Raw genomic sequence first — 17,386 nt, 5'->3', positions numbered from 1 at the left:
GGGCTGGCCCCAAGGAAAAGTCTTAAACATAAGGGTAAGTGTGTCAGAATTTCATAGAAGTCCCAAAACACAATATATTCCAGAAATTGCAATACTGACAGTGTCTTTGCTTTTCAGGATTGATTCAAACGACTTCAATTGAAAAAACTTCAAACATCGCTTCTTGGCCTTTTGGCTAAGATCCAGTGTGGTATCTCTTCTTATCAGTTTAATATCTGATATGTCCTCTATCCGAGGACAATATATTACATGTATTTTTGGAGCAGGGAGATGCAATAGGAGCTTGCTCTGTCCACTGCGCACATCGACCTGGTGTTGCAGTACCTCCAGGAACGGTGCACCCCCTCGGGGGAAATAAAAAAAAAAAGAAAAAAATTCAAACAAAAAGGGTCCAAGTTGTCATATAAAATGACAAAATTGAAGTAACTGAAGTCCAATTTCTTTGATTATTTTGAATCTAGGGGCTTCTGTCTTCTGCCTGGAATGTAGAAAGCTGTAAAGAGGGTGGTTCCTACCCTAACAAGAAAAAAGCCAGATAACCCACAAAGTCAAACACAATTCAGTCCATAGCAGGCGATAATCTGATGAACTGTTTCACCACTGTGTCCATGGTCTGCTAAAGTCCCATCCCTTAGCACCTGCTGGATTTTCATTGCCTTCTGTCCTAACCAGGCCGGGGAGCTAATCCAGATTACTTCCATTTCCCCGAGCGTCTGCTGCCTGAAACTACTTCTGGTACCAAGTTATTAGTCAGACATCAACTCTAGCTAATTCAAGAAGAAAAGAAATTTATTAATGGGTATGGAGTAGCTCAGACTCTCTGGGAGGGCTCAGAGCTTATAGAGCTAGAAGCAACGCCAAAAATAACATCCCAGAACTGGTCCTGTGAAGATACGGCTTCCACTGCCAATGCCCAGGACACCCCAGCCAGGCTGCAGCACCGATACTATCAATGCTGGATGTTGGCACTGCCACCTGCCACTTCCAGGATGGAGTGATGTCACAATCCGCCTCTTGAAGTAGGTGTAGGCGTTTGGTTGACAGTGCCCAGGTCACATGTCTGAGCCCTAGCTGCAAGGGAGCCTGGGAAAGTGAATGCATAGCATTTTTTGCTTCTACAGAGGGAAATGGGCTCTGCCTCATGAGATGGCAGCTGTGGGACAGGGGGACCCCCCCAAACACAAAAAGGGTGTTCAGTATACTGCTGCCCAAAAAATGATGAAGTTTACCATAGATATGGCCTCTTTGGGGCGGAACTGTATGGGAATGTCAGAAAGTGGAAACTTTATACCCTGGCTCAAGAAAGACTAACTAACAGAAGTGGAGTGGTTGGCCCAGAGCCTGGAAAACAGACGCAACCAGCAAGAGCAAAAGTCTCTACGTCTGTCTTCAGTAGCTGCCCGAGGATACTCTGGCAGTAGTTGGGGCTACCAGTCCGCTCGAGCGGCGAGAACAGTTGTGAGCAGGGGAGCACTTATACTATGGGCCAAGCATTGTGTGACGTACTTTCCATATTTTACCTCCTTTGATCCTCCCAACTATCTCCAGAGCAGTTATTATTTTAAAGTGAGAAAACAGAATTGTAGAAAGGCCTGTAAGATTTCCAGGATCTCACCGTGCCAGGTCTATCAGAATAGAGATGGATTCTGCAGGCCATTGTAGCCAATGGAGGGTGATAGGATGACCCAGCCAACTCTCCCCGCAGAGTCTACACTTCCTAGACCTCATTTGAACTCAGCTTCCCGCAGAGACTTCCCAAGCAGAGAAGGAACTGATCAGCCCCCATTGTGAACATGTGGGCCTCTGGTTTACACACAGTCTTCGGTGTCTTTGGTTATAAGACCAGAATGGTGACCATAACCACGGTGGAGAAAATTGTTTCCATACCCTCCTAGCTGAGAACAGACTGAGAGCCAGCAAGTAAGTCTGTGAGGAGGGGAGCTTACCAGTGGGAAGGGTGCTCTGTCTGTAAACTCAGTTACCATAAATGATGCTTTTGCTCTCAGGTGGATTTGACAGTCTGGTATTTAGGTAGACGCTGCTTTGCTTTGTATAGTTAAACATGTTTTTGGAAGATGTCTCATTTATCTTTAACTTTATTGAGATATAACTTACATACCATAAAATATACCCCCTTTAAATGTATAATTCAATGATTTTCAGTGAATTTACTGAGTTGTGCAACCATTGCTACAATGCAGTTTTAGGACCTTTCCATGACTCCAATAAGATCCCGTGAGCCCATTTACAGTTGACCCCTGCTCTCAGCCCTGGTCCCAGGCAACCACTAACCTACTTTCCGTCTCTACAGATTTGCCTTCTCTGGATATTTCACATAAATGGAAACGTACAATGTGTAGTTCTTTGTGTCTGGCTTCTTTCACTTAGTGTTACGTATCTAAGACTCATCTATGTTATAGCATGACCAGTATTTCCTTCCTTTTAATTGCTCAGTAGTATTCCATTGTATATACACATTTTGTTTATATGTTTGATATATTTGGATAGATCACATTTTGTTTATCCATTCACCAATTGACAGAGTCGCATTTATCTCGATTTCCTTAGCATACTGTTCGCTGAATGCATACATTGAGGCCACAGGATCCAATAGGTGGTCTCATCCCAACCTGTCCCCACTGTCTTGTATTCATTCTTCATTTCTCCTCCCATATTTCACTCACCCCCAAGTTCCAGAGAAGTTTGGGCCTCTCAGTAACCTGGTGGAAAAGCTTAAGCAGGAAGCACTGAGCTGTGCAGTCAGACCATCTGGGTTTAAACTCCGAGGTCTCAACGGCCCCATCCTTGCTGAGGAGACTCAGGTTTATTGTTTAACTTCTCTGCGCTTCCATGGTGTGTATAAAATAGTGATGAACATAGGAGCTACTTTATGGGGTTATTGTGACGATGAAAGATGCTGGTACATGTAAAGTGCTAAGCTTTTGTTAAGTTAGTCATTTTTACTTGCTTTGGGTGTGGGGTGGGGGACTAGATTTTATGCAGAAGAAGTAGCCTCTTCTGTGTCTCACTTTCTTCATAGTTAAGGCAGAGCCTAAAGACTAGGCAATCAAGGACCAGCACTCTCTGGTATGATGGTTAGGATGGGAAAGATGCTGAGTGACCATTTCCAAGGAGCCTGACTGCACTTGCCCCACGAGAGGAACAAGGGCTCTGGAGTGAGGAAAATGAAAAGCATCTCAGTGGCGCTGAGCTTTATGAAGTCCAAGGAAGCAACTCTTTTTTTTTTTTTGGAGGAAGACTAGCCCTGAGCTAGCATCTGCTGCCAATCCTCCTCTTTTTGCTGAGGAAGACTGGCCCTGAGCTCACATCCGTGCTCATCTTCCTCTACTTTATATGTGGGACGCCTACCACAGCATGGCTTGCCAAGCGGTGCTATGTCTGCATCCAGGATCCAAACCGGCAAACCCTGGGCCGCCGAAGTGGAATGTGCACACTTAACTGCTGCGCCACCAGGCCTGCCCCAAGGAAGCAACTCTTAACTTGAATTCCTAAATAGGAAAATATTCTGGTCTCCTCCACACAATCAACCAGTTCCAACACAAATGAAGGCCTGTGTGCGAAGCTTGCTCCTAGTGTGGGACTCCCTTCGCAGCCTATAGAGCTCCCTGATGGGCTTCCTTTGGGGCACTCGCCCTTCTGAGTATCCAGGAGGGATGGTAAGACCTCCAAGGAACTCCTTTCTCCAACAGACCCAGGTTTGGCCTCCTGGACGCTGCATTATTTTGAGGCACATTTCCATCGCCACCTGGTTGCTGCCACTTGATTGACGCTGTGAACATACTCAACCCAAGCCTTCTAGGGCCCCTGCCTGAATTTACAGAGCAAATGTTTCTCTTGCATCTGAGCAATCTGTGCTCTCATGATTCAGCTTCCTTAAGGGCAAAGAATCTAGTTGCAATGCCAGCCCCTTCTGGGCCTCTCTCTTCAACTATTATTGTTGAAAAATATTAATCATAAGCAGGGATACTGGAATGGAAGTGAACTCAGCAGAAGTCTTTCTAATCTTCTTCCCACTTTCAGAACGCTGTTCTCCCTAAAGCCAAATGGCAGTGAAGGCCATGTGTTTGCACAACGGCTTTCTTTTTCTTTCCACTAAATTGTTATGGAATATTTGTAAATTCCTTCATCATTCCATAGGAACTGTAGTATCTGGGTAGCTCTGACCCTCAAAACATTATCAGTAAGGTAGACATCATGCCTTGAGGAAGATCAGACCTTTGGACAACAAACACCTTGCTGCCGTTTCTGTTGCCATTGTGATGAAAAGGTGGAATTAGTGGGAGACTGGAGGTGATGTAATATTTGAGTTTACAAAATCTTTGTGAAAGCTTTCCTCTGCGTCAGCTTTGGAGACTGGGACTGGCTTGACTACATGGTGTGGGGGATGCCTTGTGATCAATAAAAGATCCTAGCTGTGTGTATGTGCGGAGAAAGCAATGGGGATCTGTCTAGTTTTGATCCCCATGAGCCATGACTTCTAAAGAGAGCCGTGCCTTGCTGCCCATCATTACAAGCTTCCACGGGGAGGCCAAGCTGCCAAATGGTCAATAAATGCAGAGACCTTGGCCTCCTGGGCCTGTCCTACAGACTACATTTCAAAGGGCATCTGTAAAAAGGCCACAACGAAGGTAGTTTTAGGGGTACCAGCCTCCTGCCTTTCAGTTCTTAGCCTGAGGTGGGCTGCAAAGGGGCAGGTTTCTTTTCTGTCTCTGCAGCTGACTTTCTCTAGGAAGGTACATGCTTTCCATCACAGGCCGGGTGAAAGCACATGGCAAAACTGCCAAAATCCTCCTAAAAAAAAGGGTTTCAGGAGTGTTTTTTGGGGTCATGAGTGTGTGGCCACCAGGGTGGATCTCTTCTCAAAAAGGCTCAGAACAAAACCAAAATGGGTGCATCGAGGGGACGCTGCCTGGGTCTCTACCAAAAGTTGCTTGAGAAGCCCACTGAGTCCCTAGAGTTACACAAAGTTTGCCCAAAGCTGCAAGAATGATCCACACACCTAAATTTGTGCTTAGGAAGGGGGTGCACTCAGGAGGGTGGATGAGCAAGGCTTGGGGCTAGGACCAGGTGTTCCAGTCTGTGAAGACAGCAATGCGTTGCACATGGGGAGTGCTCAAGCCATGTTTGTACTGCTGAAGCAGCAGTCTCTGGTCCTTTCCCAGCCAGTTTATCCACCTTTATGGTCACCTCTGCCCAGGGGCCCTCAACTGGAGAGCTGCAGCCTGCATCAGGGCCAGCTCATCCCGAGACAGCAGCGTGTTCAGCCCAATCACTTCTTTATGGACCTACGTCTCCTAACAGCTCTCAGAATTGTACTTCTCTATAGAAACGGTATGGATTTCCTGCTTCTACAGCAGCTCTCAGGGTTCTGCATTCCAGACTTAATGTATCACCTGGAACAGTCACATCTGCCTGTGTTATTTGCTTTATATTGTGAGTCCCTCTAAGGCACCCACTGTAGTGTTTTTAATGCCAGCCCCTGGTCTTGTGCCTAATTTCTACAGATTAAGTAAATACGTGTAATGAAAATTGCTACCCCCTTCCCTTAAATTCTTGTTGGCTTTCACCGATCTGGACCTTGCACTATGGTGCTCCTTAGGTGTGTAACGATCTTCAGCTGACTGCTTTCAAAGCTTCTTCTGGAAGAACGGATACAGTACTGTTACCTAAAAGGAATGGATTTTACTCAGAATGCATTGTCTTTTCTAGAGAACAGGAGTAACCAGAGAATGAGGGGGTGGAAAGTGCCTTAAGTTGGCAATCACTGTTGATAAAGAAACGTTATTTAGAAATGGGACCTTGTATGTTTCTGTTGGACTTTGAAATAAGACACAAAATGAAATAAATGAAGGTTATTACTCTTACAGGAACGAAAAATTGGAGCTCTGGTTTCCAGGCTGAGGTGTGTGATTATGTGCTCATTTCCATTGTTCTACACTGTTGCTGGCTTGTAGCAAACTTTTAACTTCTTGTAGGCAAGGCCATCCTTATTATCTAGGCAGGCTGCAAAGCCTGTTGTCGGACTGCTGGAGACTTGCTGGTCTCCAGTGCTTTCTACTCACAGTTTATCCCTGTGAACAGTGAAGACAGAAGTCTTGACAACACAAGTATCAAGATGTGGAATGATAACCCCAGTGAGGGTGAAACACAGAACCAGGCGCGACAGCTTCTTTCCGTTCACCTCTTATTCCAGATACATTTATGTAATCTGCTTGCTCTCCAATAATTAGTTTTTAAACTAAATATGCATGTCCAAAATTTGCGATAAACAGATGTATCAGAAAGTATAAGTGACAGGCCACCTTTATGTTTTTAGGTTAAAAAGCAACTTCTACAGTTTCCCAAATGTCCATCAGAATTTATCATCGATTATGTTCTCCCTCACTGTAAGCCAGATCAGAGTAGGTAGCCAGGAAGTTTGAAGGTGGCATTTGGTTTCTATGAGGATATGCAGACTCCAGAAATTAAACAGAAAATATGCAGACATTTTATCAGCTTGTGACATACCAAGGGGTACATGAATATTCAGGGCTCCACACTACTATGTAATGCTGCATTTCTTGGTTTTATTTGAAACAATGCATATTTTTAGCATTTTATGGTAGGATTTTACACTTGTCATTTACACAAATTACAAGGTTCTGCTTCAAGTCTTTAAAAAAATTTTAAAAATTCAGCCCATGTGCAGCACAATATGCAAAACTACTTTACATTATACACACTTTTTATCAAAGGAGATACAAAATTCTGGCTTGTAGTTTTAGACAAATACAAGAAGCTTCAAACTAGACACAAAGGGTTAACATTAATTCTCAAATATAAGTCTGCACTTTGTGTTGTATTTCTCTGAGATACGAATACCAAATTCCTAAGGGATTTTACTTTTTCCTTTTTCAAAGGAAAAATGACAAATTTCCCTTAAACAAGTCCCTCCACATCAGCTCAATCTTTCCTATCATCCTATTCTCCCTTCCCTTAGTGCCAGACATGTTATAAAATCATGAGTGGGCCAGTTACATGTGTATGCGGACCAGATCCTTTCAGCTAACTCCTCTCCTGCAATAATCTCAGCAGCCATAAACTGATGCAAATGGTTCTGCTACATTATGTTGAATATGACTGAACACTATGTAATCTCTCAGCTGTGGTGCTGAGTAATTATCAAAAGGAGTTAAGAGAGAAAGAAGTTCTTGGTGACCAATTGGTGGCCTTAAGAACCAAGCTGTCTGATGCTAAGGGAACTTTAAAATCTTTCTAAATAGAACGTGCCCACTGATTGCTTTTGAGGGACTTCTCGGATGCTTATGCATAGATATTCTTCTTCAGCATGTTGGAGGCAATGTTTTTTTTATACTTTCCTTCTAAAGGGTTAGGAAGAGGCAATAAGGAAGAGTAGGGCTGTTTCTGCCCTTTCAAAAGATACTGTTTTCTGTCACTGGTATCCATTGTTCCCTAATCATCATGATACCTAAATGTGTGTATATGCATATTTAAAAGAACTACCCATCTTTCACTCAGTCAATATACAGCCAACTCTTGATTATCTATGAGAACATAAGTGACATTTACTACCAGCAAATTTTCGCATTAACATAACCATCCTTTTTTGTCACAGCTCACATTCACTGTTTGTACATCCCATGTAGACTACAGCCTATGAAGACCAAGTTATAATGCAAGCGTCGTTTCCATCCTCTAACCCAGGCTAGGCATGCGTGTGGGAACGGAGTAAGAACACCCAGCTAGGGCTTTGGGAAAGAGCCTACAATGGAGAATGGGGGCAGGCCATAACTCTGAGCATGAGAAAGGACAAATTTCAAGTTCCTCCTGAATTAGCTCCTGCAGTATGCCTTCATTATTTTAAGTTTATGATTACTGCAAAATTCAAAACCTGAGGCACAGTCACTATTTTATATAGATAATGGAGAGTTGACTGTAATCATGTTCTTTGTTTAATGACATTAGCCCTTTCACATAAAAAAAATTCACAACATATGATAAAAAGATTAAAAAAGACTACCATATGACATCTAGAAGCATTTATTTTATGCAAAAACTTAAATATGAGCATGTGTACACAAAAGTGCACACATTACCTATGCTGAACAATGCCAAGAAGCAATATATTGATGCAACAGTTGTCTTCTAAAATAAACATAAAAACTGAGCCCAGATCGGCAGACAAAAGCAAAACACTTATTTCCCAATAGCACAATGCTGAAATTGATAGCAATCCTAAACACTTCCAACTTTCCTTACAAAGCTGCCAAAGTCCAACTATTTTAAAAAATTGCCTTTGTTTTTTTACATCAATAATAAAAATCTGGTGACAAACATTATAAAACCAAATGCTGGACAGTCTTTACTCCTTTAAAATTCCAAATATCCCAACATAATCACAGGAGTAAAAACCACTTTAAAGTGATATGCTTTATGAAACAAACAACAATATGTACATTTATTGCAAATTATATTAAACTAAAATGGAGGGGAAATCAAAATATGAAGTGATATGAAATCAATAATAATTTTAATTATTTTCTCACTCTGATAAAAATCAGAAAGCAACATTTATAAAATTGCCACCACATCACTTTTCATAGCAGGGAACTGAAATCTGTACATCTCATTTTTGCAGAAAAGTAGGCAGGCAGAAAGAATTATACATAAAAGTTTCCAAAAGGAAAAACAAAGAAATATTTAATCTGATCTTTTTTCTTCTAAAAAATTAATTCAGTAGACTTCTATTTTTTTCTTGTGTAACAACGGGAATTCCTGGCTCTAAAATTGATGAATTTTCAGTGTCAGTGTAAGGACATCCTGTTACTTTCTTTAAAATAAAAACTGCAGCATGGAAATTAATGGTGTATTATGCCTTTAAACTCCAGATATGCAGGAACTGGAACCAAGTGTTAAGCAATTTGCTTAATTATTGACTTTTCATAAGAAAAGTCTGGGGGGAAGGGTAGAATAGAGTTGCTTTTAGCCCCTCTCAAGAGTTTCTGCTGTACATTTCCATCAAAGACTTGTGGTCATGTGAAAAGAAAGTAATGGTTTCTTTCAGTTTTCAAGGCAGAAAGTGTGTGTTCTGAAGTTAACTTCATTTCTCTTCAGGGACATTTTGAATCCAAGTTTTACAGAAGCTGGAGCCTGCTTCTGTTTGGCCTTCATTTTCTCCCTTTGCAAACGAGTTTTCTTTTTACCTTGGGGATAGAAATAGAAGAAAGCAAAGTTAGAGAAGATGTAAACAGGAAAACAAGCCAAACGAGAATTATTTCATTTCTCTAGTTATTATCTAAAATCTGAAAATACATTTTTTCATTTTTCACTTGAGACTTTGCTTGGTTTAAGGAATCTTTCCTTAAACTAGATAAAAACAAAATACTAATGAAGATGTTTTTGTTTTCAACCATTAAGTGCTGCTACCCAATGCCTGATTTGCTTTCAACAATAAAAGCTACTTATTTGAAATAACTGTAATTTTTATTACTTTTAAAATGATATTATAGAAGAAAAATTACTGGACACTACGGCAAAATAAGTTTATAAGCAGCAAAATAAGTTCTGACTCCTGAACTGGGTAAACAAATACATTTTAGTATACTATAAAACAAGGAGGAAAATTTAGCTTAATCCTGCTCAGAGTGGAGGAATCCCCTCTGGCCCCATTTGCCTGGTAGGGAGGGAAACTCTGATCTCTGGAAGCATGAGGGAGTGGGATAGGTCCGTCTCTTTCTCTTCTCCCCTTACCTACTCCTCTTTGGGAGGAGGAAGAACCTTTTAATAGGTGAGGTGGGTGGGGTCAGGTGAGTATGCTGTGCTTGGCTTCTTCTAGATTTGTTCTCTTTTGCCCCCAAAAGGTGCATTCTGGTGGGCCTGCAGTTGTTCGATTTAGGGGCAAAGCATTAGCAGCCACCGGGCCTAGGTCATTCCACTTTTTTTTTTTTAAGGAAGATTAGCCCTGGGCTAACTACTGCCAATCCTCCTCTTTTTGCTGAGGAAGACTGGCCCTGAGCTAACATCCACGCCCATCTTCCTCTACTTTATACATGGGACGCCTACCACAGCATGGCTTTTGCCAAGCAGTGCCACGTCCGCACCCGGGATCCGAACCGGCGAATCCCGGGCCGCCGAGAAGCGGAACATGGGAACTTAACTGCTGCGCCACCGGGCCGGCTCCTCATTCCACATTTTTAATCAGCCATATCAGTATTACGACTGTCTCCTTCTCAACAATTCCAAACTTGGGAGAGAAAGATAAGGGACTTGTTTACTTCCATTCCCAAACCCCAACACTACACATACATTTTATAAAGATAACAGTGGTAAAAAAAAAGATTAAGATTCTTACAGAGACAATTAAATTAACTTGTTATAATATACAAAACAAGTTTAATCATATGCTATCAAAGAGTCCTCTACAAGCTCCCTGCTGCACCTTCAGGACGCTCCCCTTTACTAGCTCTGAGTCCTCAGTCTCTTCCTGGCTGCTCTCCCAGACTGTTAAGCGATCCAGATCACTGGGAGAATTTCCTGGACTTGACTCTATGTCCCAAAGTGAATCGCCATCACTTCCGAGCACTTGGCTTCTGAAAAATTTCATATTATTTTGATAAAAATTCACTTGTTACTCAAAGAATATTCATATCAAACTAATATATGGTAGTTTAACATATGAGGATACACACTCAGGGGCTACTTTAAGATATGAACCCATGTGATGTGAGGAAATTTTCTCAATATACAAATGAACACAGGAAATCAGGAAATTCTTTGCTTAAAAAATAGAAATTTCAAGTTTCTTAACACTCTACTACTAAGCAAAACATATTAATCCAAAGATGGGAAAACTATAGTCTCTTATCCTATAAATAATTTATTTAAATAAATCCCAAGTTTAAGGACTGTTTCTCTGCTGATGTTTCTTGATAGTCTCTTCTTCGTGGAAGAATTTGACCTTAAGTATGAGCAAAATATACTCAAGGATGAGCAGACCTATAAAAACACATTTTCAATACAAAATGTTTGGAATTATCACTTGGATAATAGCTCAAAAACAGAAAGGAAAACGTGAACTGAACAACTGAAATGACGATCAACCCTTTAACCCAAACTCAGAAAGCTAACATTAATTGTCCAGTTGTTTAGATACTGTTTCCTGACCTTAGTATATGAATAGCTGATTTTTATAAATGTATAGGGTGAACTCAAGAAATTTTCTCAAAATAAGGAACAATTCCAAATGCAGCTCAAAATATAAACAGGAACATTTATTGGATAACACACAGTAAATAGCCAAAGGAATACATTTACTGCAAAAATACAGTGGCATCTAAAAATTTTATAGTTAAGTTTACAGGTTAAAATACTCAGCATCAACTCCCAGATTAAGAAGTAAAACGAATGTCAGTAAACTTTTGTACATACTATCTATGTTTTGGTGGAATAAAGTATCCATCCTTAAATTAGTAAATAAAGTATGTAGGAAGCAATCATACTAAATGTAATTATTATTTCGCTAATGTTGTCAGTAAGAGGACCTAGTAAGAGGAATTCTAAAAGTACGTCAGTGTAGCAATTCAGCTCTGACTCTACGATGCAAGGCCCCTAGGCTATGCTTCAAGTTGTCAGGGCAGTAAGTGAACTGATTCCATCACCCTGGGTTCATCCTTAGCTCACAGATGTGGTGTCTGATGGCTCTCAGGTTTGGCAACCCTATTTCTTCTTTTACTAATTAGCTAATTGCAATTGTAATGGTAATCTTAACAGGATGATTCAAAGTGTGATATTAGCTCTGTATTCAGGATTGTTCCATCACGTGGCTTTAACTTGTGTTTAAGCCTCACCAGGTCTCCGGAAAATACAGGTGGGAGGTCAAAACAATCACAGGTAATACTTGCAGTTAATGAGAAGTCTGTTCAGGATCTTGTAGGAGGTGGAAGCTACAGTTCCACGTGAAATAAAAATAAAGCTGGCACCTTCAGAGGTTTGAACATTCAACGTCTTCTCCTCAAACTGAGGGATAGTTAAAAATATCAGCTGAGTGACAAACAAGTAACTTTATTATTAGTGTGCCTGTCCATTCCATCTTTTGGTGGTAACTACACATTAAAACATCCTTTTACACATTAAGAAGAAAAGCAAACAAATAATAGAGCTCTGAATGTTCATAGTTTAAAAATGTTTCAAAATACTGCTTAAGTTAGACGAGAAACATAAATGCAGCTACCACTGTGAGCAGAGAGGGAGGTGGTTAACAAGGGCTGCACCTAGATTCGAAGCCCCGCTCTGCACAGCACTGGCCAGCTGACCTGAGAAGGTAATCTTTTCAGGTCTAATCTCCTTATTTCTAAAACAAGGTTATACTTGCTTCATAATGATCGTTGGCAAGGCAAATATATGTTCAACAACCTTTCCCTATTATCACTATTATTTCTACTAATACATTTGCCAAGCAGCATGCCAAGTATCTTCCACACATCATTCTACGGAATTTTCACCACAGTCTAACAATGTTCTTAGCATCATGTGCCTTATTTACTCTAAGTTTGCTACTTTCAAGAACATCTGATCTCTCTTTTGTTTTTCTCCTCTCTGAAGCTAAATGCAGGGGCTTTTGTTTGCATGTACTCTAAAAGAGGTTAAAAAGATGACTGCAGTTGTCTGGTTTAACCTGTGATTCTTTTAAATAAACTAGCTTTTTAGGTAATAGTTATAAATATGCAAGTAAGTATTTACAAAGCATCCTCTGTTATACCGGTTTTTTGTGCATATAAGTGCCTGTAGAACTAAGACTTAATTTTACCTTAAAAGTACAATAGAACATGGTGGTTACAAACTCTGGAGTGACATCACCAGGGTTTAATCCTGACTCCACTATTTATATAAGTAAAGGGACCAAAAACTACATGGACCCTCTATACCTGGATTTCCTCTTTTTTGTAAGTGGAAAAATACACGTTTTAAGGATTTAATAGGTTAATAAAGAGCTCAGAATTGAGCCTGGCTCATCATAAGCACTATATTAGTGTTAGCTATTCTCATGTAGCAATTTCAAAAATTGTAATAAAATATATATAATGTAAAATTTACCATTTTAACCATTTTTAAGTATACAGTTCAGCGGCATTAAGTACCTTCACATTGTTGTGCAATCACCACCACTCATCCCTAGAACAATTTTATCTTCCAAAACTGAAACTCTGTACCCATTAAACATTAACATCTATTCCCTCCTCCCCCTGCCAGCCACCATTCTATTTTCTGTCTCTATGAATCTGACTACTCTAGGGGTCTCACATATAAGTAGAATCACACTGTATTTGCCATTTTGGGTTTGGCTTATTTCACTTAGAAAAATTTCCTTAAAGTTCATCCATATTGTAGCATATGTCAGAATTCCATTCTGTTTTACACAGTAATTTAAAAATAATTCTTATTCTGTTACTGTATCAGTCAACAAACCTAAAGTGAAAGTTTTCTGCTCTCTTCTGGAGTTGACAAGCTGGGGAAGAATACTCCTTGAGGGCAAGAACCTATCCATTTTGGATACTTTGTGTGTGTGTGTGAGGAAGACTGTTGCTGACCTAACATCTGTGCCAGTCTTCCTCCAATTTACGTGGGGTGCCACCACAGTGATGCTTGAGAAGTGGTGCTAGACCTGCAACCAGGATTTGAACCTGTGAACCCCAGGCCGCTGAAGTGGAGCACGTGAACTTAACCACTATGCCACTGGGATAGCCCCCATTTTGGATACTTTTGTATTGCCAACACCCAGCAAGATGCCTCGCGCACTAATCAGTTAAGGATTTGTTAAAAGAATGAATGAAAAGTACAAGGAGCAATACTGATGTGCCTACAATGCATCAAGTCTATGCAAGAGGACATGATGGACAACACAGAGTTTCTGGAGGAAGTTAGGTTTCGCTGAATAGTTCTCATCAGGATTCCAAGACTAAGTCACAATGCTAGAATTTAAGGGCAGAGTCGTATATTAGCTTTAGAAAAGAATGGAAAAGACACAAGGAAGCCTAGGAGAAAGTTTGAGAATGTACTTCTATGTTTTGTTAATCATGAACTAGTAATCAACCATTCAATCAGAAGTTGGATCTGTTCTATTCTATGAATCAATATAGTACAATGTTATCATGAACATCTAATTTAACCATCTAACTTCACAGAGAATATAAAACCATCACAGAATTCTGTATTTTGGATACCACGCCACCCACTGATCTACTAATTGGCACTCGTAAGACTTCTATAGTACTTTTCACTCTTAAAAGAGACATTTTAAGATTTTAAAGAAGGTCCAATGCCATTTTTGTTTATTTAATGATGTTTGGGCATATGGTGTAGCTAAAAGTAGAGCAATGAGTTTTATAATGCCTTAATTCAGACAAAAAATCTAGTTGCTACTGAAAACATTTTCAGGGTCCAAGTACCTACCTGGACATTTTGGTTAGATGTCAAAACGACAGCTAATAAGAGGTAAGGTGTGGCTAGAATAGAATTCTAGAAACCCTTTAGAAAATTCTGGCAATCTAAGGAAACTTTTGAACTTTTATATAACTGAAAAATTTATTAAGGGGTAAAGCAACTAGAATTCAAAACAATGGTATAACAAAAAACTGAGCATTTATTCTGTGCAAGGCACTTTAAGTGCTTTATATTTATTGATCCATTTAATTCTAAGAATAATCCCTTGAGGAAGGTATTATCACACTGTCTTACTGATGAAGAACAGGAGGCTGAGGCTGAGCATATTTGCCCCCAGTATTGGCTTTCATTACTACACTTATTAGTCCAAAAAACTCGAAATGAGTAGGAGAGAAAAGTATTACTTAGCTCAGGATTGGACCTGCATCTGGGGCCATGAGATGTTGTAAAAGGTACCCAGAGACATTTAAAATATAAGAAAATTTAACAGCACCAAACTTCAGAATTTCATAAATGGTAATTTAAAAAATAGACTTACAAACACATATGCTTCAGCAACACTGCTCTTTATAAAAATACTGAAGCAGGGTGGTGGGGGCATCCTGAGATGACCAAGCTGGCTCTTTCCTAGAAGGAACTCAGATGCTTCTAGTCTAACTCAGGGGGAGATGAGTTAGGTGTAGGTACATGAGGGGAAAGAAGGGGGTAGGGATAAGTTCTAATTGTCGGTCAAGTTTGGAAGGAGCCAACTTCTAGATCTCCAACTGGGGCACCACTGTTATAGTGCAGAATATCTGAAATCCCAGCCCGAGAATGATCAAAGATGAGCAGCTGTGAGGTTATTTCACTGGGGAGGGTGGGAGAGGGGTCAGTTGTTGACTTATATTAAAATTAATGTAACAAGACGAATTAAAGAGCAGGGTATACTTGTTCATGTGTCATGACTTCTATCTTCTCCATTTGGCGACCTTTGTATCCAAAAGGCAATCCTTTATATTAAGTAAACTCTATGCAACTATGTGAAGAACATCAAGCAAAAGATAACATTGTCCTTGCTAATAAATAGAAATATAAAAACACCATATCCTAAATTAAAAATTAACCGAAGAAAAAAAAGGAGATCTCTCTTCAAATTCATGTCCTGAAGGTTATGAGATAAACACAAATGACATTAAAACCGACTCAGGAAAACCAAGGGCGGTTTTCACTCCCAAAAGCCTGGGTTGTTTAGGGGTGACTGGCACATACTAAGAATAAAATAAAATGTCTAAGTTCAAAGCTCAGAAAGAATAGTGGACATTACCTTTGTAGGTCAATCTGTCTCTCTGCTGGTGCTGCCTTTTTGGCTATGTCTTGCAGTTTGGGTGCTTTGGCATTACCTGCTTCCAAACCCCCAGGGCTTTCCTGACTGACCGCGGCTCTCTTTCTTCCCTTGCTAAGAGGTTTATTTATATCATCATTTTTGGTTGCATTGCCCTGAGATTCAGACTTGGGTCGACGTCCTCTCCTGGGTTTTGAAGGGGCAGGTGGTCCTGATTCATCCACTTTCTCATCTGTTTTTTGTTGGATATTCTCTGTACCAGCTGCTGTTACTGTTCTTTTCTTTCCTCGGTCACTGCTGATGTTGCCCTGGGTAGCCTGATCAGAATTAATCTCCTGAAAGAGAATAAAACACAAATCCTTAAATATCAATGATGTGTACTAGTAGGAAGTAGTCTGAAAGTATTTTAAAGGAATTGGCATTTCAGGGCTTCCAGTTAAGTGCTTACATCCCATTAACAATGTATACTCCTTGAGGGTAGGAACTGAGCATGGTACCTACCATAGGGCTTGGCACATATAATGCATCCCGTAAATGCTTATTAAAATGCACAAGCAGTGGGGAGAGTGACACCAGCATCATGGTGGAGTGAGCTGTTTCCTTAGTCTCTCCCCTACTAAGTTACAAACAAATGGACATTCACTGACCAACAGAGGATCCCTACAAAGCACAGTAGGATGTCTGAGAGATCCACACAACTATACATCTGAAAGTGCGGGTACTTGATCCCCAGGGAGCAGTGGAAGGAGGGGAGTGGATCCTCTTCCCTTCCCCCTCCCCCAGGGGGAGCAATCTAGGTTGTGGGTCCTCACGCAGCAGCAGGCATGTGACTGTAAGAGGTGGCTGGGGAGCAGACAGGCCTCTGTGTGAATGCTTTCACTTTTAGAGTGTCAACCAGGCCTGTGGGAATGCTCCACATCAAGTGGTGTGGCTCAACCACCGTGTGGGTGCCCCCACCAAATGCAGCAGCCCAGGCAAACTGCCCATAGGCGCACAGAGTGGCTCACATGGGCAGGAAAGAAAGCAGCCCTCAACCCCCTGACCCACCTACCACACCAGCTCGGCTAGTGCCTGGCCAAGGCAGCAGATCTGCACCAGAGTGCCTGTGCCTGCTAAACGGCTGTGGCCAGCAGGGAAATGGGGACAGCCCTATTGGCACAACTTCCAGCAGATGTGGTGGGTTGAGAAAACACAGCTCCTGACCTCCCAGCCCAGTGGCAGCAAATGGAATCTGTGACCTGATGCTACCATTATGTGCCACCAAAGGATCAGTTCATCAAACACCATGAAGAACTACACTAACAGTCCAGAGCAGGAGGAAAAATGACTAGTCTCCAGAAACCAAACCTGAACTCACAGAAATTTACAATCTAAATGACAGAGAATTCAAAATAGTTATCATAAGAAACTCAACGAGTTACAAGAAAATCAGAAAGACAGTTCAATGAACTCATGAAAAAAATTAATGAGCAGAAGGAATTCTTCACCAAAGAGACTGAAACTCAAACAAAAAAAAAGAGAAATTCTGGAGATGAATAACACAATGAATCAGATAAAAAACAATCTAGAAAACTTAAAAAAACAAAGCTGATGTTATGGAGGACA

At 40.8% G+C, this 17,386-nt stretch overlaps 1 protein-coding gene and 1 non-coding gene across 5 annotated transcripts in view; one reads left to right on the top strand and one right to left on the bottom strand.

Moving 5' to 3' along the window:
- The first annotated feature begins 155 nt into the window (after positions 1–155).
- On the top strand, positions 156–346 carry LOC124237678 (U2 spliceosomal RNA). Its single transcript, XR_006888067.1, has one exon. It is a non-coding gene; the product is annotated as a U2 spliceosomal RNA (small nuclear RNA).
- A 7,699-nt stretch (positions 347–8,045) lies between these two features.
- Positions 8,046–17,386, bottom strand: part of LOC124237007 (sister chromatid cohesion protein PDS5 homolog A-like) — a 161,946-nt gene continuing 152,605 nt past the window's right edge. For 3 of the 4 annotated variants that reach the window (XM_046656089.1, XM_046656092.1, XM_046656091.1), the window contains exons 32-34: positions 15,764–16,116; positions 10,460–10,610; positions 8,046–9,224 (exon numbers count right to left, since the gene is read on the bottom strand). In XM_046656089.1, the coding sequence (XP_046512045.1) occupies positions 9,189–9,224; positions 10,460–10,610; positions 15,764–16,116 (540 nt within the window). In that variant the 3' untranslated portion in view covers positions 8,046–9,188. The remainder of the gene's footprint in view (positions 9,225–10,459; positions 10,611–15,763; positions 16,117–17,386) is intronic. The other variant, XM_046656093.1, reaches the window with a different exon arrangement.

This window comes from Equus quagga, chromosome 3 (assembly GCF_021613505.1).
Source record: "Equus quagga isolate Etosha38 chromosome 3, UCLA_HA_Equagga_1.0, whole genome shotgun sequence".
In the NCBI taxonomy this organism is placed as follows: Eukaryota; Metazoa; Chordata; class Mammalia; order Perissodactyla; family Equidae; genus Equus; species Equus quagga.
This window is presented reverse-complemented; position numbering and strand designations above follow the sequence as displayed.